General features: G+C 40.4%; 1 protein-coding gene across 1 annotated transcript; it reads right to left on the bottom strand.

The window, feature by feature from the left end:
• Positions 1–354: 354 nt before the first annotated feature.
• On the bottom strand, positions 355–27,166 carry LOC124161469 (E3 ubiquitin-protein ligase RAD18-like). The gene is made up of 8 exons (XM_046537791.1): positions 26,895–27,166; positions 26,726–26,804; positions 26,167–26,629; positions 25,005–25,148; positions 24,791–24,929; positions 17,350–17,410; positions 13,975–14,066; positions 355–1,077 (listed from the first exon to the last, which is right to left on the bottom strand). Exons 1-8 carry the CDS (start codon positions 26,928–26,930, stop codon positions 355–357), a joined length of 1,737 nt encoding a protein of 578 aa, XP_046393747.1. The 5' UTR covers positions 26,931–27,166.
• Between the last annotated feature and the right edge of the window lie 729 nt (positions 27,167–27,895).

Genomic DNA, 27,895 nt, shown 5'->3' with positions numbered 1-27,895 from the left:
TCACGGCTTAAGTATATCGAGTGCAAAATAAACTGTAGGATATAAAAATTTGAATACACACAGATGAAATCATCATCAGTCAACTGATGATGTAACTTCATTTCCAAACCCACATTACGGACATTGAACATACATAAATAGTGAAACTTATGAAGTGAAACACGCAAAAGTATTGGTTGTTTCAGGTGAGATGAAGTGGAGCCATTTTTTATTAAGAAAGACATTTGCAAGTTCCACTAGAAAACTTGATTAAGTAGTAAGTAAGTAAGTAAGATTAAGTAATGTAGTTGATACTGTTTTAAGTGGAACCAACAAAATCTACTTTATGGCCCACAGATTGTTTAACAGTTTATATTAGACAGTATATTTAACAGCCCAGGCAACCGCATTGCCTTCTTCATCGTCAGACTCCAGGGGCTTCATCATAACTCGCCGACGCTTCTTGCGAAGGACAGGCGGAGAGGCCTCGGGACTCAACTGCCCCAGATCAAACTCCAACGGGGACGGAGTGCGCTCGTGGTCACTGCTCGCTTGGAACTTGGCGCCCAGGTTGGGGGAAAAGTGGCACACCAACGGGGGGGAGGCTCCCCCAGCAGCGGACAGCGACTCTTCGTCGGGAGAGGCCACCACGTCCAACCCAGTCAGAGAGAGCTGGGCCGTTTCGCACTTGGATGGAGGGGGGGAGGGGAAGCTGTCGAGTGAGGAGTGCTCGGCAGTGCCTCCTGGGGGGGGAGAGGGGGTCTTCAGGTCCCCCCTGCTCTGCCCAGGGCTCACCTGGGACGTCACCCATGTCCCTGACAAACTCGGTCGACTTGGGGAGGAGAGCTGCTGCGTTCGCAGGTTGCACGTTGACCTGCTGCCCTGCGAAGCCCTGTTGGGACTGCTCCCATCGAACATGTCGAACGATGACTGCGAGTTTCTCCGTTGCACCACCTCAGGCTGATCGTGGGGAATTACACAAATTTCAGGCGATGAACGCTCCTCATCTGATGAGACTAATGGTGGTCTTTGTGACTTCATGGCACTGGATTCTTCTTCCTTTGCCTGCACAGGCCTTGAGGTAGAGCAGGATGGTCCCTAAACAGAAAAATGAATTAGAATGAGAAAACTTGTATCTCATGAAACGTGACACTGTCGGTAATCCTAAGTTCCCTGACAAAAATCTTCATTTCCCCCAACTTTTTTACATTCCTTCATTAATCACCAAATGACATTGAAGAATAAGAGTAAATAAAACTTTTTTACTTGTCAAAAAACTTATGTGGAATGGAGTAAAATTTTTCACTCCAATGAAAAAATTGGATTGGACTACAATGACAAAAGAATGAAATAGCACCTCTCAGATGGCCACGATTGACATGCAGCAATGAAATAAAATATAACCCCAAATTAGCAAAGGGGTACATCTACATCTACATAATACCCCGCGAGCCGCCTAAAAGGCGTGTGGCAGGGGATGTTAGGACACCAGCCGTTTAAAACTATAAAAAAAGGAAGTGCTCTAACGAGGTTGGGACTAGCGTTTATTAAAGTCCTTTACGAGGGAAAAACGAATTCCCATATCTATCCGTTTGGCAAAACATCTCTCTTAATTTATCGCTTCTATCGGACCTGGAAAAATAGTGTGGCTCTAATATTATGTTCTCTGTTTCTCTCTTAAATATCCATTCTCAATTGTTCAAGCAATCTAAGCCTAGCGCGCAGCCTTCGAGTCTCCAGCGGCTCCCAGCCTAATTCGCTTAACATCTGGGTAACACTGTCTGTGCGCCCGTAGCAGTTTTTGACGAAACGCGCAGCCTTCCTTTGTATTTTATTCAGTTTGCGGATTAAGTCTTTCTGCACCGGATCCCATACGCTCGCTGCATATTCAAGGTGCGGTCGGGCGAGAGCGAAATAGCACCTTTCTTTTACTTTCTCATCCGAAAATCTTCCTACAATTCGCTTGACGAATCCTAATTTCTTCAGGGCTATGCCGCAAATATTCTTTATATGTGTTCCCCACGTGAGGTTCGAGGTTATCGTAACTCCCAGGTACTTCACTTCGTCTGTTGCCTTTATGTTAATACCATCCACTGCATAAACATGGTTAGAGTTGGGCGAATTCCGCAAGAAATGTACCGCCATGCATTTCCTCAGATTAAGTTCGAGTCCCCACTCTTGGCTCCACAAATGTACGTTGTTTAAGTCAGAAGATAGAATTTCATAGAGTGATCACTAATTTTGCGGTAGATGACAGCATCGTCAGCAAATAAACGTATTTTACTACTAATGCGGGAGCAGAGATCATTAATGTATATAATGAACAACAGGGGGCCGATTACGCTTCCTTGTGGAACACCTGATATAACTTTCACAACATCAGAGCTAATTCCGTCAAGAACTACTTTTTGTTTACGATCTCTGAGAAAGTCGCGTATCCAGTTTACAACTGTTTCGTTTAATCCGCATGACTGTAATTTGTATAAAAGTTTGTTGTGAGGTACAGTGTCGAAAGCTTTCTTTGCTTACCATTAATGCCCAGAAGATTTTTTTCAAAAAATTTTACTTTTTTTGCTTAAATATGATTAGGCATCATACCTGATGCGGGAAAAAATCTTTTTAAAAATCTTTAACATTTGCATAGTACTTAATCCTACATGTATCTTAAGATACATCTAGGCACTTAAGGGGTCAAAAATGCACATTATCATTTAATTGTGTTTATGCACGTTTTTGCTATATAATTCATTACCCATGCCTTCATCAGTAGTTGTTAATACTTGAATTTGAATTATTATGCATCAAATAATATAATTTTGAGTATTATTATAGTATTATAACGCGAACAATTTACATTTGCATTTTGAAATTTTACAGCAGTGTGATACTGTATCCGAGTTTTTTATACCGTAACCATCCCTGTACAACTGATACATCCAAGTCTCATCTGAAATATTTGAACCACCATTTTTATTCCTAATTGTTGTCCGGTAATTTTCCAGGAATTGATCTGACATGTCCACTCCACCCATGTGAGAATTGTAGTCCGCGATCGCCACTAGAATTTCGGAAACAGAATAACAAACAGGAGTTTTAATTTTTTTATGTATGCTAATATTAATCAATTCTGATATGAATAAGTTGTCAGCAAATATGTTTGTACCTGGTGGTAATTTTCACTCATCCACTAATCCTAAAAGTACCTATCCTTGACCAAGATCTGTTCTCTGAAGGTTGGCTACAGCATGATAAAGGTTGACTTGATTTGAAAATACACAATAATTTTAACCATAATCTTACTCGTTTCCCTCTAATACATTGCTTGCAGCCATATCTACCATAGTAGAGGTTGATTGATTCATCCACCAAACAGTATTCTCCAGCGGTTACAATTTTGAAAGTCTAGTTCAAAACCTCAAACTAAGGTTGAACTTTATACAGCCTAACCTTGCCATCATTCTTCCCATTATAATAATTATCTACCAAATGCAGAAACCTTAACATTTCTTCAAACCTGTTCCTTCGCATTGACTGAGAAAGTATTTCGATGGTGCAGTCTGGAGATGACCACCGATAAAGCCATCAACTAAGTAGACGGTGACCTGAGAGAAGCAATATTCCAAGCACTTCATAAATCACTTCGATTTGTACGTACAAAGAATGTACTAACATTTTTAACAATTGTTCATAAAATTTGTCTTGATTTTTTTCTGCTGACAGCGCTGATGTTAGAGCTATTTCAGATTTGTTTCATGTCTGCTCCATCACTAAGGTACGTCTTCTCTTCTCAGCAGTAAATGGGAGCCCCTATGCTGTTTTCTTGACTTATATAGCAAGGGGTGTGCAACAAAAGTAACAAAAAAGTATTTACAGAAGAGACGGTTGAAAAGTCTTTAAAGCGCAGATTCCTCCTTATGTCAGGTATATCTTTCGGAGACTCGAACTTGAATACAAAGTACAGAGTTTTTGGTGATGGAGCGTAGTACATAGTTTCTTTATCAATGTTCACGAAGTTGCTTATTTCGTACACTGATTTCCGGCTTGCAAATTGGATATTATTGCCAGGGGAAAGTTGAACGAGAAACAAAGTAATCAATCCATTCCACCGTCGGCGATACAGAATACAAGTAATGCAATGACATTGGCAGATACATATGGGGGGCGAAGGGGGAGCGCGCCCCCCTCTTACTTGGCCGCCCGCATTGCCTAACAGGGCAGAACTACAATTGTAGCTCTTTCATATCATAAGATGGCATTGCCTTGTATATATAATAATTGTGTAATATATATAATAATAATAATAATGCCTTGTTTATAATCATTTTAAATAAAACTTTCCTAAACTTCGTACGTGACTTGATTATTTTTCATTACGATACAAGTAAAGATAGCTCAAGATATCTTTTGTGCCTCCCTTGAATTTTTTTCTGTATCCGCTACTGTGCCAGGATAGGCAACTTGATATTGTGAGTATTTACGCTTCCAGAAATCCAATACTGATTCATTTTTGCTTCCAATGAAGGTACTTTATCACAATTCAAATGAGGATGCACCACAATTCTGAGAAAATACCTGTTTTTGCTGTATTTACCTAATTGTTCAATATTATACTTCATGAAATGGCAGGAATATAAAACTGTCTTCGATCTATCACATAATTAGGTTTATAAAATAATTACTTATTCATCTAATCAATAAATAGAATGAAACATACCTATAAGTCAAAACTTGAATTTTTAGTGCCACAAGTGCCCAGACGTATCTTTAGATACGTCAAAACTTTACTGATTAGTTTTGTGATGAGCTTGAAAGAAAAATAAATCTCTTTAAAAAGATAATATTCCTTATACATTTAAAATAAAACAGGTAAAAACTGGATTCAGATAACTCAATGGTTTATGTGAAAATTTAATTTTCACATGACCATAGCGTAGCAATTTCTGAGTAGTTGATGACCAGCCATGTGTAAGTAACCATAACAATTGCAAATATTGGCTTAAATAATCTAAATCACTTGTATACCATTTGAAGACTTTATTCCGTCATATTACATAAAGAAATCGCATTAACAACAAACCACAGAGTATTTAGGAATTTTTAAAGTGTGACGTATCTAAAGATACGTCTGGGCATTAATGGGTTAAAATTAGAGATGGGTTGAATAGCAGATTTCTCGAATTCGAATATTAAATCATTGCTCGAATATTCGAATACCTCGAATCTCGAATACCTCGAATATTAAATGATGAATGCTGGAATGTTTGACTCGGTTGCCTATGCAGCAGGTAACACAAGATTTTGGGGAGTAATTTTGATTTCCTTTAAATGATTCGAACAGGAATTTAGCTGATTAATGAATATTTTAATTTTATGGAAACAATTTGGCATATAATTAATTCAACTAACATCGCTTTACCCCCACTCCTGCTGCCAAGTGCTAGCTGACAATCTGAGGCATTTTGTAAAATACAAGCTCTTTTCCACCGGATTTTCTTCAATTATTTTCAGTCCATCTTTGGGAATTCTCACGAGATAAGAAGATGAATTGGAATTGCTATCAGGGAGAAACCAAATATTCTGAGAAAATATCCCTTTGTCTGGGACTGTATCAATAAAGATTTATAGCACCATTCATAAATTGAAACTTGATATATGTTTTCGGAAAAAAATACCGCATCAACTTCCGAGAAGCTCTGCTGCTCATATCGAGTTTCGCCAGAATGCTAAGTCTCCGTCGTATTTTGACATTTATTTCTTTGCGTAAAATGCTTAAATAAACTCAGAAATATGTCGTGTTTGGTCTTATTCTTTTTGAAATTACGCGCACGTTACTAATATTTCAATTCAATAAAGGTGTGACATCAATTGACGAAAGTCATTCTAAGACACCTTTTGTGCTAATAGATGACTCATGCAGCGGTTGACCTCCACAGAAATGGGGAACTTCGAAGCTGGTAGGAAAAAAAAAGGTCAGTGGGGGAGAAAAGGGAGGGCCCGAAACACGTTTCTATTGTTCTCGTGTAACTTGGTATTTTTTCGAAGCTAAGGTCTTCGTAATATGATCCCTGCGCGAGCTGTTACCTTTTTTTTATTTCGAAGAAGAGGAAAGCCTCAGAGGGGGGGCTAGTGCTGAATGGAGGGGGATACCGGATCTTGGGAAATGCGCTAATGTAAGTATCCCACGGTACTCACGCAGCAGTTGACCTCCAGAAATGGGGAACTTCGAAGCAGGTAGCCAGAAAAAGGTCAGTGGGTGAGAAAAGGGGGGAGGGCGTGAAACAAGTTTTTATTGTTCCCGTAACTCGATATTTGTTTCGAAGCGAGGGTCTTCGTAATGCGATCCCTGCGCGAGCTGGGACCTTTTGTTTGATTTCGGAGAAGAGGAAAGCGTCAGAGTGGGTGAGGCGAGTGCTGAATGGAGGGGGATAGCGGATCGTGGGAAATGCCCTAAGGTTGCTATCCCACGGCAAGGAGGTTCTCCTGGTGGGGGGAATCGGGGATTTTCGGATTTTTTCACCCGACCATTTTCGGTTCCCCTCGACGAACTCTTTTCACCGCTAAAATCCACCAATTTGATGTAATTCGACAACGTGAGTATCACGGCGCTGCGAGCACTAAATGACTACAGTTCTCTACATTTTTCCGAGTCAACTACCAACGACGTGTGTGCGACAGTGTATGACGCGAAATTCAAAGTATTCGAGGTATTCGAGGCGGTACTTTTCGCATAACTATTCGAAACCTCGAATATCGAATACTTTCTAGTATTCGAGGTATTCGAGTATTCGCGGATACTATTCGCACATCTCTAGTTAAAATCTAGAAATAGTGCGTCAACTTGTCTTTTCGATTCACCAGATTTTATAACGTCGTGAAGAAAGAGCGCAAGCTGTGTTTTGCATGATCTACCTTTTCGGAATCTGTGCTGACAGTCATGGAGGAAGTTACGTCTGTCCAAGAAAGTCATGATATTGCTAACGATGATATGCTCAAGTATCTTGCCTATAATCGATGTTAATGAAATCGGACGGTAGTTGCCTGGGTCATGTCTGTTTCCCTTTTTGAATATGGGTGTAACACTTGCAAATTTCCAGTCTAGCGGTAACTTCCCTTCGGAGAGTGACTTCTTGAATATTATCTCTAAGTAAGGTACGATCCGTGGAGCTAACTCCTTGAGGACACGCGCGGGTATTCCCTCCGGACCCGGAGATTTACTATTCTTAATCGGTTGTAGTTGTTTAGTTATCCCATCACGTTGTATAGACATTTCTTCCATCGATTCCTCAGTATATGGAATGTGTAAATTGAATTGAGTATCGTCAGTAGTGTATACACTTACGAAGTAGGAATTTAAAGTGTTAGCTTTGTCAATATTTTCGGTGACAAGTTTACCATCTTTATCAAATAACGAATCTACGGTTGAATGTTTTCCCTGAAGCTCTCTCGCATACGACCAAAAGGATTTTGAATCTTCTTCGAGTAATTCACCGAGAACTTTTTTCTTAAACTTTCGCATTGCAGTTCGCATTGATTTCTTGGTTATTGAGCGTTGTGCAGCGTACCTTTCTCTAGCTTCAAGTTCCTTCGATTTATTACGTGACATAATGGACTTTCTGTACAAATTGTATAGTTTTCTCTGTTTCCTAATTTCTCTTCTGACATCGTTGTTGTACCAGCGAGGTTCCTTATTATCACATTTCAGTTTTTGCGGAATATGTTCGTTGATTCCTTGGCGCAGAATTCTAAGAAACGTGTCCATATTACATCTGTGCTTTGGTCCTTTGATGTAACAATGAATTTTTTGTAGGAGTCATTAAGCATCTCGCCAAATTTAGTGAAGTTACATTTATCAAATAGGTAAATATTGTGTTTTCGTTTTACGGCTGACACTACATCAATTTTTAGCGTTGCAAGGATTAATCTGTGATCGCTTATACCGTCAATAATATCGACTTGTTTTATCAACTTAGGATGGCTTACTGCTAAAAGGTCTAATATCTTATTTCCTCTCGTAGGCTTGTCAACTACTTGGGTGAGAGAGTGATTTGCAAGTATGTTGAGTAATACCTCGCTGATTTCTCTATTTCTTGAGTTCGGTTTTACAGTGTAAGTATCCCAGTTTATGGATGCGAGATTAAAATCTCCCCCGATTACTATTACACTTTTACTGTCTCTCTGAGTAAATGCAGATATTTGATTTTCTAGAAGGTACATAATATCGACTTCGGAGTTCGGCGGTCTATAAAAAGAGCAAACATGAATACTCCTTTTGTTTCGTTGTTTAATTGTACACCATACACTTTCTATTTCATTGTCAGTTATTTCGTAGGCGGCGCTGTGTAAATGTGATTTATCGGCTATAAAAACTCCGCCGCCAGTTCTATTGCGCTGATCGCATCTGTAAATTTTATATTCTGGAGGAAAAACTTCGCTGTCGCTTATATCTTCCGTAAGCCAGCTCTCTGTCCCCATGACCACGTCTGCGTCCTGAAAAATATGCTCGATTTCGGCGCGCTTGTTTTTTACGCTACGGCAATTAACTACAACAAGGTTAATGTCATATTTTGTAGTTAAAGTTTCGGTTGGTTCTTTTCCAAGGTTTTCGATACTCAGCGGGTGAATTTTATCGGTAGTACTAATAATATTTGACATGTTTTCTTTCTCTGGAGCACGCGATTTGGGAATAATGACGCTATTGTCCGGCGTTACCGCTCTTAAGCTTACTTCCTCGTATCTTTCGCATTGCGGATTTCCTCGGAGGCTACGTTTAATTAAATCATTGGTAATCCCGCTAGATGACCTACCCTCTAGTCTAAAAAATGCCTTCAGTGCTCAAAAATCCTACGACCCACTCGTTCCGACGCCTCTTTGGAATAATGCACCCCAGACGAATTGAGGGGAGCCCGGCACGATCTAAGCACCGGCCGAAGATCCACGAACCCTGCCCCAATGCTCACACAGAGTTCCCACAGCCTCTTGTTGATCCAGGAAATCCTGTCCCAAACTCGAGGGCCGCAGTCCGTCCGTGGAACAATGCTGCAGATGGACAGTCGCATATCGACACCAGTGCCCCTTCGAACGCGTTCCACTTCCGAGCTTAGATCCCTGAAGGAATTAAATATCTCATCAGCTCTGCGTTCGGAGGCATCATTAGTGCCGACATGGGCCACCACCCGCAGTCTAGAACAGCCTGTGTCCTTCACCACTGCTTTTACCGCCGCCGTAGTATGGGGTACAAGGCCTTCTGGTATACACCAGGAAGACACGTTGGTCCGCTCCTTCTCCAACTGGGGGAAAATCCGCCGGACGTTGGAACTCCCTAACAATACGATCCCCGCCCTCCCTCCCAGGCTGCCTCTCGAAGCTGCATCCCTCGCAACAGGGGGTTGCTTCACGACCTCGCCAATTAGCTCCCCGGAATTGTCCTCCGACAACACCGCGAAGCTGTTGTGAACGGGGATGGGGTTAGCCTCCGCTTCCCCCACTCCCCGACTTGGCCGTGCCACCGCCCCCCGCCCTTGGGGTACAACCACCCACTCGGGCCTCAGGTTATGAGTAATTCCCCGACTCGAAGACTGCACCGTCCTCTCCAAGGTCTCCACGCAGGCTAACACTCCCGAGCATGCTCGAGACACCACCTTGGTGTTGCGCAGGGCCGTAGAGGAGACGCTACGATCCCCGGATCGTGGGATTTCCCCAAAACTCGTTACCCGGGCGTGTATTTCTGCCACCAATTTCTCGAGTTCGGTGACGCATGCCTCAAGGAGGTCGCTCTTCGCATTGCTCTTGGCCTTGGTGACGGAAGATCGGCCAGCCATACTACTCTAGGGGCTTTATCGGTTTTATAAAAAACACTTTGAAATTACACAAATCAATAATAATGATACAAATACTACGTAAGATGAGGCAAGTTTTTCTTAATGAGTTAGTTAAGACAGTTAATAATTATGAAGAAGAAAGGGTCAGTGATGGAGTTCGCACACAATTGAAGGATCAAGTAATTTTTATGAATTAACACTAATACCTTAAATATATCAATAAATTCTACGTACTAAGCTACTTCTTAACAACTTAAACGAGACAAATAATATTATAACTAGGCAATCACTACAAACAATTAAGGCAACTTGAAATAAGAAAGAGAGAAGAGACATAAAAAGCTAATAAGTTGGTCAGCGACTACTTATCCGTTTCCCCGTCACGTGGCAGGCACAGCAGCAGCTACAGGACCAGGTTGCTTCACAACACTACTTCACTACTACACTTTTACTACTCTAACTACTTCGCAAAATATGATTAGTAGAATTACACACTAAAATCACTACACTAAGAAAAACAGAAGCAACGGCGTGAAAGCCCAAGGTGATCGCTGTCGGTCAGTGAAGGAACCGGTTTCAGGAGCGCAAGGCACACACAACCTAACCCTTCGAGAGCTGGTCAGTGAGTGACAAGGACAAAACCAATCACTAGCACTCTTCAAGGTGTACATGGAAAAACACTTATGGAAATACGGTCAAGGTGAGTAGAGAAGAAATGCACAGAAACTGCAATTAGCAGATGAAATTGCTTTAGTAGCAGGAAGAGTAACTGATACACAGAACTCAGTAGAGGTGATGAAAGAAGTGCTCCAAGTAAGCAACAAGAAAATTAAGTAGGAAAAAAACTTAGACATTGGTATGCAGGTGGGAGCAAGTAGTGGCCAAAGTCCAATAAGAGACATTGGAACAAATGGAATAATTCACCAACCTCAGGAATCCCATAACCTGAAGTGAAGGAGGTAAAGAAGGCATAGAGTGTTTACAGCCCAAGATAAGACATCATTCATGGTACAAAGGCCACTCAGCACAACAGCAATAGAATTGAAACAAGGAAACAACAAGTGAAGACACATGGGTGGACATGGCAATAGCTACCCAGGATGGTCCCAAGGGAATACACCTCTCCAGCCTGGGAACAAAGTCAGGGACTTTTACGCCCATCTAAGCAGAGAGTGGGGGGGGGGGGGGGAAGAAGGGAATGCAGGCACAGCCGTGACGAGAGCCCAACAAAACCTCCATGGTAAAGATAGGGATGGAAGAGAATCTCAATGCCATCGTAAAGGCGACACGAGCAAGCAAAACTGAATTAGGTGTACTTGGAGAAATGGTAAATTATACTATAAAGAAAAATAATCCAGAGATTTCTCTCAAGATACATTTGGGTGTAAATTGGATAAGGTATCGTGAGAGCGTCCACAGGGATACACTCTTTGAGGGAGGGAGCCAAGTCCGAGACTTTTACGCCTGCACTCGTCAAGAAGAAGAGAGAGGGAGGTAAAAAGTGGAAGGAGGTGCCATTACGACCACATTCAGAACGACAGAGAGAATGAGGGCTCAAGGGGATCCCTTTGGAGCGACAACACACCGGGGCCGGGAACCAAGTCAAGAGGCTTATACGCCCGATCACCCGAGTGGGGGGCGGAGAGGAAGGAAAAAGGAAAGAGGCGCCGCCGCGATAGGAGCCCGTCAGCGCCTCTGGGAAAGGATAGGTGCAGAAGGGACGGGATGGGAAAAAACACTTCAACACTATAGAAGTGAAGAGTGCCCAACTAAATAGCGAAACCAGGCAAAGCTATTAATGTTCTAACGATCTTGGAGTATCATTCTATGAGGAAGAATAATCCAATGATCAGATTCAGAACGACAATGGCACTTGATGGATCTGAAATTAGGACAATCAGGAAACCTGACCAGAAAAGACTTGAAGCCTTAAGGCCTGGTTACACGGTACATGAGAATGTACAAGAAAATGTGAGAATGTCTGAATCTCAGAATGAACGCGAAAATGCACCGTGTAACCACGCAAAATGTAAGAATGTATGAATTTCTGAACGCCTGCTCTAATTTCGTTCAGACGATCATACAATTTGAACTCAGAATCACCTGGTGGCAGACTACGAAAACGACACATTCATTTCATCTGGCTTGTATAGGCGACTTCTTTGTTTACGTACGGCCCCGATAGTTATTTGGATTTGATATGATCTTGCTTGACTTGGATATCTCACTGATTGGATATGGGCAGCGAAAGAATGGAACACAAGAAAAGGGGATGGGTAAAAGGAAGGATCAGATGGAAAGGCCATTAATGTATGAACCGCGAGAATCGTCCAAGAATGAGATCCAAATGATCGTTAAAAGGTCATAAAAAAGCATGTGATAGGCAAAGAAATAAGTTTCAAGTACTATTTACGCTGTATTTATTCGAGTTCCTGTTTTTGAATCAAGACCGACTGCAAAACGAGTCGAAATTTTAGGTGTTGCGTTGACATGCAGCGAACGCTATGAGCATCGCAGTATTAAATATTGAATTTACCTTGCCAAAAGCCTCATATTTCTAGTATATTCTTGTATCGTGCGCCGATTCACAGGAGAAGGATGGAGGGAAATCACGACACACTCGCTTTCAAGACTAAAATTCAACTGCCTTTATTATCTCCTGTTTTTTATATCACAAGGCTTAAGGGCACGAGAAAATTTTAAAATGTGCTTTTATTATGGAACACTACTATCCAACAAAATTTGAACGATATCGGCGAAAGACACTTCATGAATATTCCTTGTTAGAGGCTGCTTTCGACGAGAGGCCGGCCGCCCTTTACATTCCTTATTTTTCTCCGTGGTTTAATCGTAATCAGTATTTATTCTCGTAAACAGCCACTTTCCTTATAATTTGATCCTACAATGGGTAGAATGATAGGTACATTTATAGAGTTGTTTACAAAGTGAAATAAGTAACTTGATAAAATCCTGCGGTAACCATGATTTAAGAGTGTTGAGGATATCCCGTTGACAATATAGATAATGCATTTGACTCCATTCTGTGAATCATTAACCACTTATTCCTCTTATTTTTGTCCTTTTGATCACAAGCAAAAAACTTCTCCGGCGAGTAAATAGAGATACTAGACGACGGAGCACTTTATATGGTTTTATGGGATACACGATGGTTTTCACACGTTTTTCTATTGAAGGTCCATGGTGCAATACACTTACTGCATTAAGCAAATGATGTAGGTGTGTAACGTAAATCACAATCTGCAATCAACTTATTTGGATTTATTCTTTCCAAAGCTCCCCAAACAATCGCCTTTATTTATTTCAACAACGCCTTGGCAACCCAAAATATTCACAATCCGAAGTTTGACGTTAAAACAGCAATTATATTCGCCAAATATGCGTTTGAGGCCCCACATAGACAGTTTTCTATCCACTTCCTAGGCCTGTCATCAGTGGATACTGTGCCGTGATGTAACGTGGGCACGCTCCATCACGTGTTTTCAAACAGTCGATGAAGATTATTTTTAATGACTCATATCTCAGCTATAAAACATTAATCATCCGTGAAATTTTCGGCAAGTACATTTGAGGTAAGTATCTTATTGTTCTAGTACTTTTAAAAAGTTTGCATGTTCCCCATTGGTTTATATTTGAAGTTGAAATAATTCGTTGCGCATTTAAAATGTACGAAAAAATGTCCGAAAAACTGTACCGTGTAACCACCTACTCGTGGATCTTGTCCATGAGAATGTACAAGAATCTGTTCAGAAAACCATTCAGAAAAATGTACAGAATCTTGTACATTCTAATGTACCGTGTAACCAGGCCTTTAGAGAATTGGTGTGATGGAGGCCACAGGAGAAGACAAATGGATGGATAGGGTTAGAAATGAAAAGGCAGAGCAAAGAATAGGAGAAGAAAGGAAACTGTGGAGCAGCATACAGCAGAGACGGACCAGTAGGTGGAGAGGAAATGTCATATGACATATAGCATTTGCTTGAGGAATGTAACTGAGGAATTTATTGCCGAGAGATAATGTACTTTAGACACTTATATGAGGATGACAAACAACAGGGCCAACCTGAAAGAAAAAATGGGCTGGTGACAGAGATTAATAGAGGGCTGCAGAGGGTCCACCTAACTGCAGCTATTAAGCACTATGCAGGAAATTACTCACATCTTTGGTTGGCGTGACAGGAGCACTTTTCTTTGGTCCACCTCTCTTCACAGCATCAATTAATGCAGCAAAACTATTCTTATTTTCATTCACTGAAAATTAAAGAGTTATCATTTTTAAATACAAATATACAAAAAATATCCACAAATGCATTTGTACCATTGACAGAAAAATTATTGCAAGAAAGTAATTATGCAGTTATGCAACTAAATCTTGCAAAAGGAAATTGATTGCAAGTACACTCCATTGGATTACATATTATGACTGCCAGCATTTGCAGTGGTCCTTGTAGATGTAAATATAGACCAACATTGACTACTATTCATTCATACCATAACTTTCTTAAATTTTCATTCTATCCAAACACTTAAATATAGAGATGGGTCAGTTCCGGTAAATGTTCTCGTACTGCCGGCTCTTGGCCTTAGGAACCAGTATCGAGAACCGATTGCATTAAGTCGGTACTATGGCACTGGCTCGGAACAGTGGCAAGGATTTGAATTTGGTGCCCAAATCTGAAATGGTCAGCAGCGTGTTCAAGGCCATGGCCAGTGTCTTGCATGAGATTCTTTCAGTTTTCATTCATAACTTAAAATACAGTATTGTAAGAGAGAATTATTGGCAATTCTTTAATACTCTTTTATTTGCTCAATCTACTTTTCGTAATAAGTCCAACAGATTCAGGCTTCAATTGGAGGAAGTTAGACATTATTAAATAAATAAAATATTGCAGCACTTCTCCAAAGAATTTTTACTGTGTACAATGGGCTTTGGCTCTCAGAGCCATCATCTGGTACTGGTTTTGTACCAGATGATGGCTCAGTGAGCCAAAACGCATTGGATGCAGTAAAACATTTTTGTGCTACAACATTTTATTTATTTAAATGTTACTTTTTGCTGTTGCAATTGTTGCAGTATAACGATGCCATTAGATGCCAATGAAGGCTCCCACACACCAGAGCCATCTCGCTGCGTGGCTTAATAACAATGTAGTGTTCGGTGCGTCCACATGCACCAGAGTGACCTCACTGGCAGCTGCGCGACCTGTCCAGCAGTTGGCCACCACAGTGGTGGCTGAACACCTTTTGAGTTTCACCGCAGGCCGCAGCAGCTGACACCTACCAAGTGTCAACTTTCTAATTGACAAAACTGGACTATGCAAACTCCAAACAATAAAAATATTTTTTTTATTATGTTGGCAAGAGTTTGTCATTGTTTTAGCAATCACTGCACATTTTTTTGCAGTCACCAGATGACAATTACCATATGAAAATTTTGAATATATTTTGACCGATTGTAGTTCTAAAAATTGGTGGTTCTTATCATTACTACAAAAAATAATTCATAATCATAACTATTAGATTTTCCATGACTGGCAGTGAACAAAATATTAAAAGAACTCATTTATTACTGAAGCACAAAGGTTAAGAAAAAGACTTCGCTGTTTCACAAAATAAAATATATGTATTTGCGACCGGTTTCGATACAGCGTATCATCATCTGGTAATTACAAGTATCAGTACATAGAATTTATACCCTTGAAGGCGTTAGAGGGGCGGTGGAGTGGAGGTGGAGAAAGGGGGAATGGGGGAGGGGGTAAGGGAAGGGAAGGTAGGTTTGGGAAGTACGTCGCTGATGGGTCACTGCACGGGGTAGCCGAGGGTTGGTGTATGATGACGAAATACGGGAAGGGGTGTTATGGAGTGGTGAGTGGCATCCGCAATGGTTTCTCAGAAAAAAACATTGAAAAGTGGTGAATGGTGAGAATACAATTGCTCGTTAACTAATGTTATGTTGGGTGAGGTTTGGCCCACTAAAATTTCCAACTGCTCGAGTGCGTGCCATTGACGACACGGCACCCATTTCAATCTGGCCTGGTGAAGCACCATTTACGGCGTGAAATGTGCTTCCAGACGAATCGTCTTCTAGCCGGCCACTGTACACATGAAATTCAGGTGGATTTCAGCTGCGGCGACTCTCTGCAAAGCCATGTGCCATGCCGTGAACAGTGGCCGGCAGAAAATCGTTTCGTCTTAAAGTGGTCTTAGGTGTGTGCACAGCAGCGCCTGCACAGCAGACGTATCAATCACGCAGGCTAAGCCGTGGCCACTCAGTTCATCTGTGGTGTCGCTGTACTGGTGTGTTGAGCAGTTTAGTGTTGACGTCATAAGATCTATGATGGCGAGGCATGCAAATAAGTTGTCAAGTAAGAATTCAAGCAACATCACAGATAACTGAATATATTTGGAACTGTTTAACAAGTTACAACAAATTAACGGATGATGTCATCAGAAGTTGGGGGAGTTTCACTGTTGACGCTGACGCTATGCTAACTACCTTGGCAGTATGTAAATTGTCCTCCAAGAATATTTCAGCCCTTCAAAATCAACATCAACCTCTACTGTTTTCAGTGAACGCCTGTTCAGTACTGCAAGCAATATTTCTGTCAAAACAAGAATAGATTAGGGTAAAAATGTAAATTTTTTAAAAACAAAACCTGGAGAAAGAACCATTGGCTGCCTGATGTAATATGATATATTGGTGTATTATTTAACACCATAGTATTTAAACTTTTATACTTGTCAAATAAAATTATGGTGACGATCTTAAGTTTTTTTCAAAGCTTTCCAGCTTATTTACACCTTTAGTGAAATTATTTTCATTCACTTCTTGAGGTTGTTCATTTAAATTTGTCATTAGTTCAGATAATAGGAGTTCATCCCTGGAATCGAGTATCGAGAACCGATGGGGGAGAACTGGACTGGTACCGAGAACCAAAAAAAATTAAGACCCGACTCATTCTTAAATGTATGGTCAAATACACTGATTGAAAAAAGTAAATCCACACAGCTATTTCTTTGGTGAACCCTGACCAGTTCCAACACTCACATGCTCATAAAAATACATACACGCATCACTTCTCTAACATGAATTCCCTTAACATAGTTTTCACTACAAGTAACGCAATGGGATCTCAAAGATCGTTCTAAATTAGTCAAGAAATCTCGCTCCTTCCCCTCGCCTGCAGAACCAGTCACAACCCTGCCACCCCTTAATGAGCAATCATCACCACTGCTCACTGTCATTGATGAAACCTGTCAGGGTTAACCAAATGAAAAGTTGTGTGGAACAAATCAACAAAGCTTCAATCTATTATTTAATCTACAAACTCAATGATGTACATAGTAACTCAGGCACCATAGAAGTTATACTGATATTTTATATGCAAATTTTTATTCCCATCATGTATGTGAAAAAAAATGAGAAATAATCACACTCTCTCCAGCAATAGCATGAAACCTCAACATCATCTAAGTTAAACATGAGAAACTAAAATTTATTTCTGTATTCACTACAAAAAAGAAAAAAGCTTACAGTATTGCTTTTGGGCCATTTCTATGGTTTTACCATCCATCTTCTTGTTCACTGTCAGCCACTGAAAGGACATAATAAACAAGAGAAAATATGATTAGACAGTGGTCTAAGAATTGGTAGGCGACAAATCTCATGCCTAATTAACATTAAAAAGAAGAACTTTGTGCTTTCACATTAATATTTATTCACGACCATGGTTTCAACGTTAGACGTCATCATCAGGTGAACTCTACAGAGGTCCATCACATCCTCTTATACCAGGCTAGGAGGGGTAGGGAGGAAGGTAATAAGGTTGAACGGATTGGTCAACAGAGAAGAGGGAGGGGGAAAGAACTTGGTCATATGGTATGAAAGAAGTTAGGGGGAGGAGGCTCCCTTAGGGAGGGCATGGCAGGTGGAGGGGGGATGGTTCAGGTGAGAGAGATGCCGAAGGGTTCGTCATGTTGTGTTAGCCCAGGAATTTTGAGTGGGAGGCTTAGAAGAGGAAAGGAACCCCGGTTTTCAGCAGGCTCCTTTGCAGTCAATGCAGCCAAGAGGACTTGGCTCATAAGGGAGTTATACGAGTGGTATGTGAAAAGAGACGCCATTTCCCATTACCTTTTTCTTCTATATGTGGAGCTCACTCACGATCTTCACTGGATTGAGTGGTTGATTTTAGATGACTCAGTTCGCCAAAAAAGTAGTGAAATTGCCTTTGAAAAGAGAGCCACCATTCTTCGCAAGTAGGACGCCCTTAAGACGAAGCAGACGTCTAGTACGAAACAAAACGTCGTGGATCAACCAGTGGTGGACGCCCATTCCTTCGGACCAAGAATCGTAAATCTGTCTAAATACTCTTTTAAGCCAAATGAAGTGACCTTATTAGAAAAGGGCTTGAAATACGCGCCAAATATCCCCATTTCCGTGAAGGACGTTAAGAATTTAGCAGTGGATTGTGACATAGCTCTCCAGAAAGACAATATACACGTGAAGCATTTCATTGCCCAAGAGCTAAATAGACTTATTGTTCATAATTAAAGGTGAAGAAACAATACCCAGAATTGGAAACTCTTAACTCGATTAAGTGTACTCTCAGGTCAGAACAGCTAGCTATTCAGAAAGCTGACAAGGGGAACGCAGTTGTGATTATGGATGAATGAGATTACTTAGAGAAATGTGAACAGTTCATACGAGAGAATGGGATCAAAGAATTGCCGATAGATCAGACTGCCAAGTTCCAAATAGAGTGCAAAAGAGCCTTAAAATCATTTTCAGTGTTATTTAAGTGGAATGAAGTGATTAGGTTACACCAAATGAATCCCTCAGCTCCACGTTTTTTTGGGCTTCCTAAAATTCACAAGGGTGATTGTCCAATTAGACCCGTTCTATCCAATGTCATGGCTTCAAGCTACCTCTTGGCGAAAAAACTCAACTGTGTGCTAAGGCATCACTCAAAGTTTACCCCTAAGTATGGAGTTACTAATGCCATTGACTTCATCCAACACGTATCTAAAATTGATATCCCCAATAAGTGCTTGTTAGTGTCTTTCGATGTGAGCAATCTCTTCACCTGTGTCCCACCCAAAGAAGCCGTAGACATAGCAGAATCTATTCTCGTCCAGAAACGTGTGGCAGCTCCCATTATAAGTGACTTGTGTGATCTATTGAAGATTTGTGTGTCTCAAAATTATTTCAAATTTAACGGTGTATTTTATGAACAGCCCAATGGGTTGGCCATGGGCTCTCCTTTATCCCCTCTCCTGGCGGACATGTATATGGACTTTTTCGAAAGGAACCTGTTTTCCCCCAATAATCCACAGACCAAAAATGTACTATCCTGGCATCGATATGTAGACGATGTGTTTTGTATTTGGACTGGCTCAAAAAGACAACTACAAATGTTCCTATCTTTTTTGAATTCTTTGGACTGCAATTTGAATTTCACTTACGAAATAGAAGAAAATAACTCTCTCAACTTCCTAGATCTTAAAGTCACTAAGGTCAACAATCACCTCGAGTTCTCAGTCTTTCGGAAAAACTCCTATACGGACCAAGTGATCCACTCGAGTTCAAGGCATTCTTTTTCTCTGAAGTTATCAGCCTTTCACAGCATGTTACATAGGTTACTGCATATTACGATGTCCCCTGCCAATTTCAATGAGGAATTAAACACAGTTACACCAATTGCTAAAAATAATGGATAAAACGAACAGCTAATTGATAGCTTATATTGGAAACAATTAAAAAAACAAGCAGGGGGAGAAATTTATGGATCCCGAACCCGACAAGAATCCACGGCCAAGTGGTCTAGAATCCTTTTTTTAAAGGACATCGGACCGAAGATTTGCAAAAAGGTGACAAAGGATAAAATTAAAGTTGCGTTTTACAATAAATCCAACATCAGGAACATTCTTTCCCTCACAAAAGATCCCATCCCAAGAGAAGAAAGGAGTGGGGTGTATAGGTTAAAATGTGAATGCAACACGGTGTATGTTGGGCAAACGGGGCCACCATTTCAAGAACGGGTGAAAGAACACCAAGCCTGCCTGAGAAATAAAAAGACTAATTCAAAATTTGCTATACATTCGTTAGATAACAGTCATCAAAATGATTTTGTTTTTGAAGTGCTTCATTTTGAACCTAAAGGACCTAGATTAGACGCTTTGAGACAGATGGAAATTTTGCAGCACGTACGTTCCAATGACAACATTATAAACGAATTTTTGTATGACTCCCACTCCCCTCTTTTAAGCCTCCCACTCCTAAATTCCAGGGCTAACGAACCCTTCGGCATCTCTCTCACCTGAACCCCCCCTCCATCTCCCTAAGGGAGCCTCCTACCCCTAACTTTTTTCTACCGTATGACGAAGTTCTTCCCCTGTCCTCTGTTGACCAATCCGTTCAATCTCATTACCTTCCTCCCTACCCCTCCTAGCCTGGTATAAAAGGATGTGATGGACCTCTGTACAGTTCACCTGATGATGACGTCTAACGTTGAAACCATGGTCGTGAATAAATATTAATGTGAAAGCACAAAGTTTTTCTTTTTAATGTTAATTATGAACCGCTTTCACCAAGTTACGCCTCAAACAAGCAATTAAATCTCATGCCATTTCATTTTTCATAATTAAGATGCTGTTTCTTCACTCCCACAATGAAGTCCCAGGCGATAATAAAAACATTTATATTTAACTATTTACTAGCACACTGCAGCAGTAAATTCTACGTCATGATAAAAGCCAAATCTAAAATATACGATTCTGGATTTTCCTCTCTAATAATTCATTTAGTAATTATGCAGAATGCTTTACTCAAGGGGTAAAAAGCATGTTTCAACTTTGGTAGTGCAATAATCCTGCCTCCTGAAGGAAGAGGTTTAAGAAGACAAAGCTTCACAGAATCAAATGATTTTAAAGATGTTTATAGCCTATAGGGAAGCCAAATGAAATATTTTTTGTACCTCGTTTAATGTTGGGGGACATCAGGTGCAGCTTTAAGGCCATCAAGATTCTCTAAGACATTAACCCTTCAGCAGTAGAAAATATGCACATCCAAGTGTGACTGAGTGATGCCAGGAAATAAAGTGCAAGGGTGAATGATCGACTCAACTGACGAGCTCACCCACACCACTTCCATCTCGACATCACCCTAACTCTTTCTTTCATGCATGAGAGAGTTGGCAATCCTCCCTAGCCAACCAAACAAATTCCCCCATCACTTAGTAGCTACCCCAACTAATCCCCCCATCACTTAGTAGCTACCCCAACTAATCCCCCATCGCTTTCCAGCAGTTGCATTCCATTCCCTTGTGGCCTGCCCTTTCATCATCCTTTCAATGTGCTTTGATGCAAGAAATTACATGCATAGAAAATTTTTAACCAATGTGGAAAAATATTCACCTCTTTACTTGGTATTCTGTCTTGTAATTCTACGGTTAGGAACCCCAATTTAACAATAGGCAGTATGTACACTTGAAACATCTGAAAGTTGGCACTACACCTGACTAAACAATACACAAGAGTAGGAAGAGCAGAACAAGGAAGTAAGAGGGGAAGATTGATAGAGAAAGAGGGGGATCAAGACGAACAGAACCGAGGACGATAAAAAGAGTAATGAGAGAGAAAAGTGTTAGACGAGAAAGAGACCAGGAGATGAAAAAAAGAGAAGAAAGTAGTGAGAGATCCAGAGGCTGGTGAGGAAATCAGCACTTGGCCACTGAAATGAAAAGTTTTCCCTATGATTTATGTGCATGTGCCGTTATAGAGAGATAGTGTACAAGGAAACATTATTCAAGGTAACTAATATGAAGGTGAACAGAAAATTTGTTCAAATTCAATAAATTAATTGTTTTTCAAAATAAAAAATTATCACTAAGTAACCCAATATGTAATCCATTATTCTTTAGAACCTTCGTGGATGTTATCCTCTGGATGGAGTGGGGATTGCAAGGGTCTTTGCAAAGACCCTTCAGGTAGTAATAAGACTGATTCCTCCTAGGCAAATATTCCTCTTCAAAGTGGAAGGCTTGCGATCTAGCTACCACAGCTAAAGAGTTAATTAAACATATATACTGTGCATATAATTTCATAATCCTAAGCTTCTTTAATTGTTATTTACAATGTTCCTTGAGTTGCAAAGCACTGCAGGAATAAGTGACTTTGTACACAGTCACGTGCATGGGGGCAAAGTTAAATACACCAAAGGATGAAGTTCGCCATGAAACAATATTTGACTTAGCCGGGATTCGAGCCCGGCTCTCCCGGTTGCCAGTCAGGTGTGTGCCTCGTCACATGTGCCACAGTGTGGACTTGTGACGTCAACATCTTGTTCGGCAAAACCCATCCCAAAGTCCACTCTGAGAAAATGGCTCGGTGGTATAACTGGCTTCCTTTGGTGAATTTAATGTCCCTTGAGTTGGACTTGGAAATAATCCCGACTGCTCTTAAATAGAAAAACAGCTACTGGTGACCGTGAGAATTTCAGATGAGAAAAAGTGACAGGCAATATGGTTTAGGATTAGTAGAAGGATAAGGAAAATGAGTAAGTAAATTTTTCTTAGATGAGGCATTGGGTAAGGCTATTAAAGGCTGACGTATCAAAATGTGACTCCCACATTGTCATCAGGAGTAAAAAGAATTACAGAGTTTGGTTCACGCCGTGGCATTTTTTTTAAGTACCCCCCGAAGTTTTCCCTCCAAAATCTACCCGCCTTGGATAATTTTTCTCTCAGGAGAAATTTAAATCTACAGACTAAATTGCACAACCTATACGCAAAGGAATTTTCCCACAAAGGATTTTTGCACAAGGGCCTTTGAATCAAAGGCTCGGCACTGTGGAATAAGAAGTAATCCACAATCAAATCCCTCTCCCTCCCTCCGACACCTCATCCTACCATTTCTATCCCATCCTCGGCTACCAATACGGTGGTTTCCAATATTTTTTGCCTTAATCGAAAGATAAATACTCCCGGACTACATATTTCACACTTTTAGATTTTTAAATGATGATATCTTACTTTGCGATTAAATGAAAAGTGAGAATTTTCAAGTGCGTGAAAACGCGACGGCTAACTTTGAATGCTGGGAAAAGCCCATGTGATGTCATTCTGATTCCCGCTGCTGCCGTGTGAGACCACCTTGGTGCGAGGCTACGAACCCCGCTACAATGCAGGCTGCTAGCATGTACTGCTTGGCTTAACTGAGGATTGTTAATACCCTATCAAAAGAAAGAAACTTTCCGACCATAGGCAATTTTAATAAGTGATTATTAAGAGATGTTTCCCTGAGCTCTGTGTCTCATACATGCATTGGTAATCTCAGACGATGTAAAACTCCTTTCTACTCGTATAGAATGCAGGTCCCTGTGACGTCAGGTGGAGTGGCATCGCATGGGCGCCAATCTGGCCTTTTTCAAAGGAGATTAAAAATTGACCATTGCCATTCGTCTAAATTGGGATTTCCAAAACCAAATAATTTGTATAATATGAATACACTAATGGTGGGTAACGAATCACAATCAATGTATTTCGTTTTCTTTGATGAAGGAAACTACTCCATTGCCTCTCTGAATTTCCCTCGTCCCACCTGGGAACTGATATAACAGTGAAAGATTGTGGAGTGGGAGCTATTCCTCTCATGCTGTGGTGCTTTGCCAACCATTTTTGGCCTATGAGAGGTGTTCTGGTCGTTCCTGTCAACCCAGACTCTACAGGGAAAAATTGGGCAAAACGTCAGCTGTTTCAGTCAATGCATTTGCTGGAGGCTGCTGGTTAATTACCTCATCCCACCAGATTAAGCTCGCAGGCAGCCACCTCATCCCCTTAAACATTTCCCCTCTTTCGCCACTGAGTGTTTGCGCTCTCTCTTGCTTTGACAGCCTTGCAGTGAGAAGGTCTCTTGTTCTGACAAGCATTGGCAATGGAAGTCTTGTCGATTGGTGCAGCACACATGCTGTCCTAGTTATTTCTTGTAATTATTAAGGTTTGTCGAGGTGAATATTAGTTTGCTATATGTACTCATTTTGAAAAACTCTTGTTAAAGAATTTAAAATATACTTCCTTTATTGCTCTATCGGTAGTTATATCCGTTTCATCTATGTGTAGTTTTTTCCTTTTTTTCACCTACAGGTGGAAAGAGTTCTCCGTGTCAGGTCAAACAACATTCGAAACCCAGGGGTTTTGACAACGTTACACCACAAAACTTGCCAGCCGACTTGAGACCCAATTCAAAATTACTCAATGTTTGGACTTCAAATTGTCTCCTAAAATCCAATCTACAGGCTATGTAATGGTTACTTGAGATAGGAAAAGGTAGAGAAAGTGATAAATTAGTATGCCAATAAGGGAGAGGGAAGAGTCAAGATGTTTTCCTTGATCAAGAAAATGATTGTGAGGACATGTAATGGAAGCACAATGTAGGCAGTGAAAGCTGCTGCCTCCATCTAAACCACAGTTAAATAATATGACATTGTTTTAAAGTTTGTGAAGCCATAATATGTTTATTTTCACTACCTGCTTCAATCCAAAGGTACTTTTCACTTAATTCACACATATATGAATTCATTATTATACTCAACCCCTGGTAACTACAACAATAAGAAGTCATTACTTGAAACATGCATGAGATTTATCCATCACTCAGTCAACAGAGCATTGGGGGAGTCAAAAATAAAAATAAATTTTTAACTGCTGCAATACACTAACAATAACTCCCAGCCCTTTGGAAAAAAGTTAATATGTACATGTAAATTAAGGCACTGAATTCAATGAGGTGGAAAGTTCATTACATAGGATCGCCTGAATCAAAATTTTCCCATTATTTAAAGCAATTTCAGGACACAATGTAATCATAATTAGTCATCTCATTTAATCATTTAAAAAATTGGAAAACTGCAATTCGGTCAACCTTTAGTGGAGATAATATGTGCTTAAAAGAAAAGACCAATGGAAGGAAAATACACTTACAGTATTAGTGAGAGCAAATGTATTCCCAGAGAACCCAGGTCTCTTTTCCAACTTCTCTTCCAGAGCCACTTGATCCAGAATTTCAGAGACAGGGCGAGGATGCAACGAATCACATTCCGAGTTGTAGAGCACAACATACCTGAATCAAAACCACAAATCAGACAACTTACGATGAAAAGAGTAATACGAGCAAAAAAAAAAGAACAGAACGTACCTTTGGTGGCGATTGACAAGAGCTTTTCTGTCTCCCAGAGCACTGAGTCCCAGCTCTTTCAATTTTTTCCTCAAATCTTTCTCCTGCAGAAGGGGATAGACTAGCTTTGGCAACGGTTTGCGGCGGTCATCCTCTGGAGATATTCTGCAAAACACCGAGAGCAACCATGCCAAAAAGTCAAATAACTGAATGTCCCACGTACCTACACTATAAACCACAACATTTGAAATAGAGATTTTGTATGAGCTTTCCTCCAGATAAGAAAATTGAAGGTAGCCGACATTTTGGCCCCCACCTTCTCATCCATTTTCAAGGCTGCCGATGGTAGTTCGAAGTGACCATTGAAAATCTATCTAAGGAGGGGGCAGGATTGATCAACGTGGAGGACCACTGACCAGTAGAAATGTAGAAACAGCAACCTTGAGAATGGGCGATGAGTCGGAGGCCACAACGTAGTTTGCCTTTAATGCTCATTTGACTGCCGATGTCCCCAAGAAAATTTCATACACATCATTCACCAGCTAAGTGTTAAATCAGAGTGATGTTCATTTTAAAGGCATCTCTGAAAATAACATCAACAGAGAGTGCCAATGGCAAAAATAAAGGAATCTATGAGGTGTTGAAGATAATATAAAATAATATTCAATTTTGCTATTATCGGTTTGATCCAGAGATGAGGCCCTGAAGAGCCCCGCTCAGATGATTGGTAATGGACACAGGAATACTTGCAAAAAAAGAACAAAATGTAACTTTGGTGTCCATTGAATAGAGCTTTTCTGCTCCCAGAGTAATGACTCCCAGCTCTTTTCAATTTTTTTCAATGCAGACAGGGATGGACTAGCTTTGAAAGGTGTTCTTTGGAAAGTTTTACCTTTAAAATTGAAGTTAAAAGCAAAAATTAACAGAAACCCACCAATAAAATATTTGCTGGAGTTTGATCTCACAAAGACTCATATTGGACTCCTATGTCAGTTGGTGTCAGTTGAATCAAAAATTAACCACACACATTACTCCTCATACATGTGAAAATATCTACTTACAAGAACTGATTTTAAATCACAATCAGTCCATTGAATGAGCATGGAATGCCACAGAATGTGTACAGAAAAGGAGAGAAGTAAAATAAGAAAACAGAAAAGACAGATTCAGAACGAACACTTACCTCTCTGATGGCATTTCCTTAGCTTTGGCCAAACAATTATCTAGGTGCATATTAATATTTCTTTCAGGAATATCAACATTACAGACAGGACATGGCACTACGTTAACGGCCTCCGCAATAATAGGAGGGGGCTTCTTCGGCTTCCTTCGAGGAGTAAACATATCTGGAACTGAAACTTTCATTTTCGAGGCTGCCACTTCGGTAACCATGATATTTTCACCACTTTTTTTCGCTTGCGGGGTTGTGGCATCCGAGTCCACAACATTTCCACTAACGACAATGCTGCCATTGATTTGCATTCGATCATAAGTAATGTCTTCAATCTTTTCACACACTTTTTCATATAGGCCAATAACCTGGTCGACCAATCGGTTACACCGTAGCTGGGGTTCCGAGGATTCCTTAAAACAAGTTGGGCATTGCGACTTGTACTGCATAAACTTTCGTATACAGTAAGAACAATCTGTGGAAAGGTGTGAGAAGGACAATTTTACTTTCATTATTATCTAAACCAGGTAACATATTCTGAAAATGGTCAATTAAGATGGAGTTTACTTACAGTTGTGAGAACATGATGTGATAAGGGTGTTCTTCATGTAATCATAACAAATCCCACACCTCAGCAAATTGTCTAATTCCTAAAATAGAGATTAAACTTACACAAAGCATTTGAATTTAAACTTATGCAAGAGACACACCGCAAAAGTCTTTAACACTAAAATACAAACCTTCAATTCGGGAATCAACGTTGTTGCCTTAGACATGATAATAACTGTCGAGCAAATAACAAATCATTCAATCAAAAGAATCGGGTACTGCTACGTTGACGTTCGGAATCACAACAGCAAAATCCGATGACAGGCAGTATTTCATGATGTTCTGAACCACGAAAACGCTGAATGGAATTGCGAAAGCAGGAAGCCGTTAAAACACGTAAATCTGGAGCAAGTTAAACAAATTGACACGCAATGAAGAAAACGCGGGAATCATAATCAGCGCATCCCGCTTCCCCAATGAGAAGCGAAAGTAAGAAAACAAATGACACTCGTAAATTGGCGACTAGGGTGCGGGCTCTGCAAATACCCCTCTGGAGATATAATCTGGAGAAACAGTCATTCGCTCAGTATTAAAAGATTAGATTTTTCTACAGCAAAACTTTAAATCTAACCGATTACAGAGAAAACTCTGCAGTAACTTAAATAACTACTCTTTTGAAATAGCTTTTTTCGTAACCTTTCAGATCAACAGTATTTCCTGAACAACCAGTGTGAATATAGAACGATAGAGGAAGCGAAAACAATATTTAAAAATCAGTGGGTAATTAAGAGACTGGCATTATCCTTGATGCAGAAATGCCTATCTAAAGACCACTTTTTGCGGTGACATAGCTCGTCAGGTGAAGTGAGTAAAAGCTACTTAAACAGTATTTTAGGTGAAACTGCAGAAATTAATGAACAGCAAATACGATAACACATCATTCGGCAATTCGCAACTAGGTATTCAACGGTAAATTTTAAGATCGTGCTAAAAGGGATGGTAGTGCAATGCTTCTGCAGGATGTTCCGTCTCCAAGTACAGGTCCCACCTATTTTTAGCATTGCCCCACTCATTCAATTCTCAATTTCTTGACCTTCGTCACTATTCTATCTTCCCATTTAGCTGCTTTAATTCCACATTCCATCTAATCCTCCATTGCCCAACTACATTGACTGGTCCAGAGATCTTCCAA

Source organism: Ischnura elegans, chromosome 6, assembly GCF_921293095.1.
Source record: "Ischnura elegans chromosome 6, ioIscEleg1.1, whole genome shotgun sequence".
Taxonomy (NCBI): domain Eukaryota; kingdom Metazoa; phylum Arthropoda; class Insecta; order Odonata; family Coenagrionidae; genus Ischnura; species Ischnura elegans.
The sequence above is the reverse complement of the archived record's forward strand: the minus strand, read 5'-3'. Positions and strand labels throughout refer to the sequence as shown.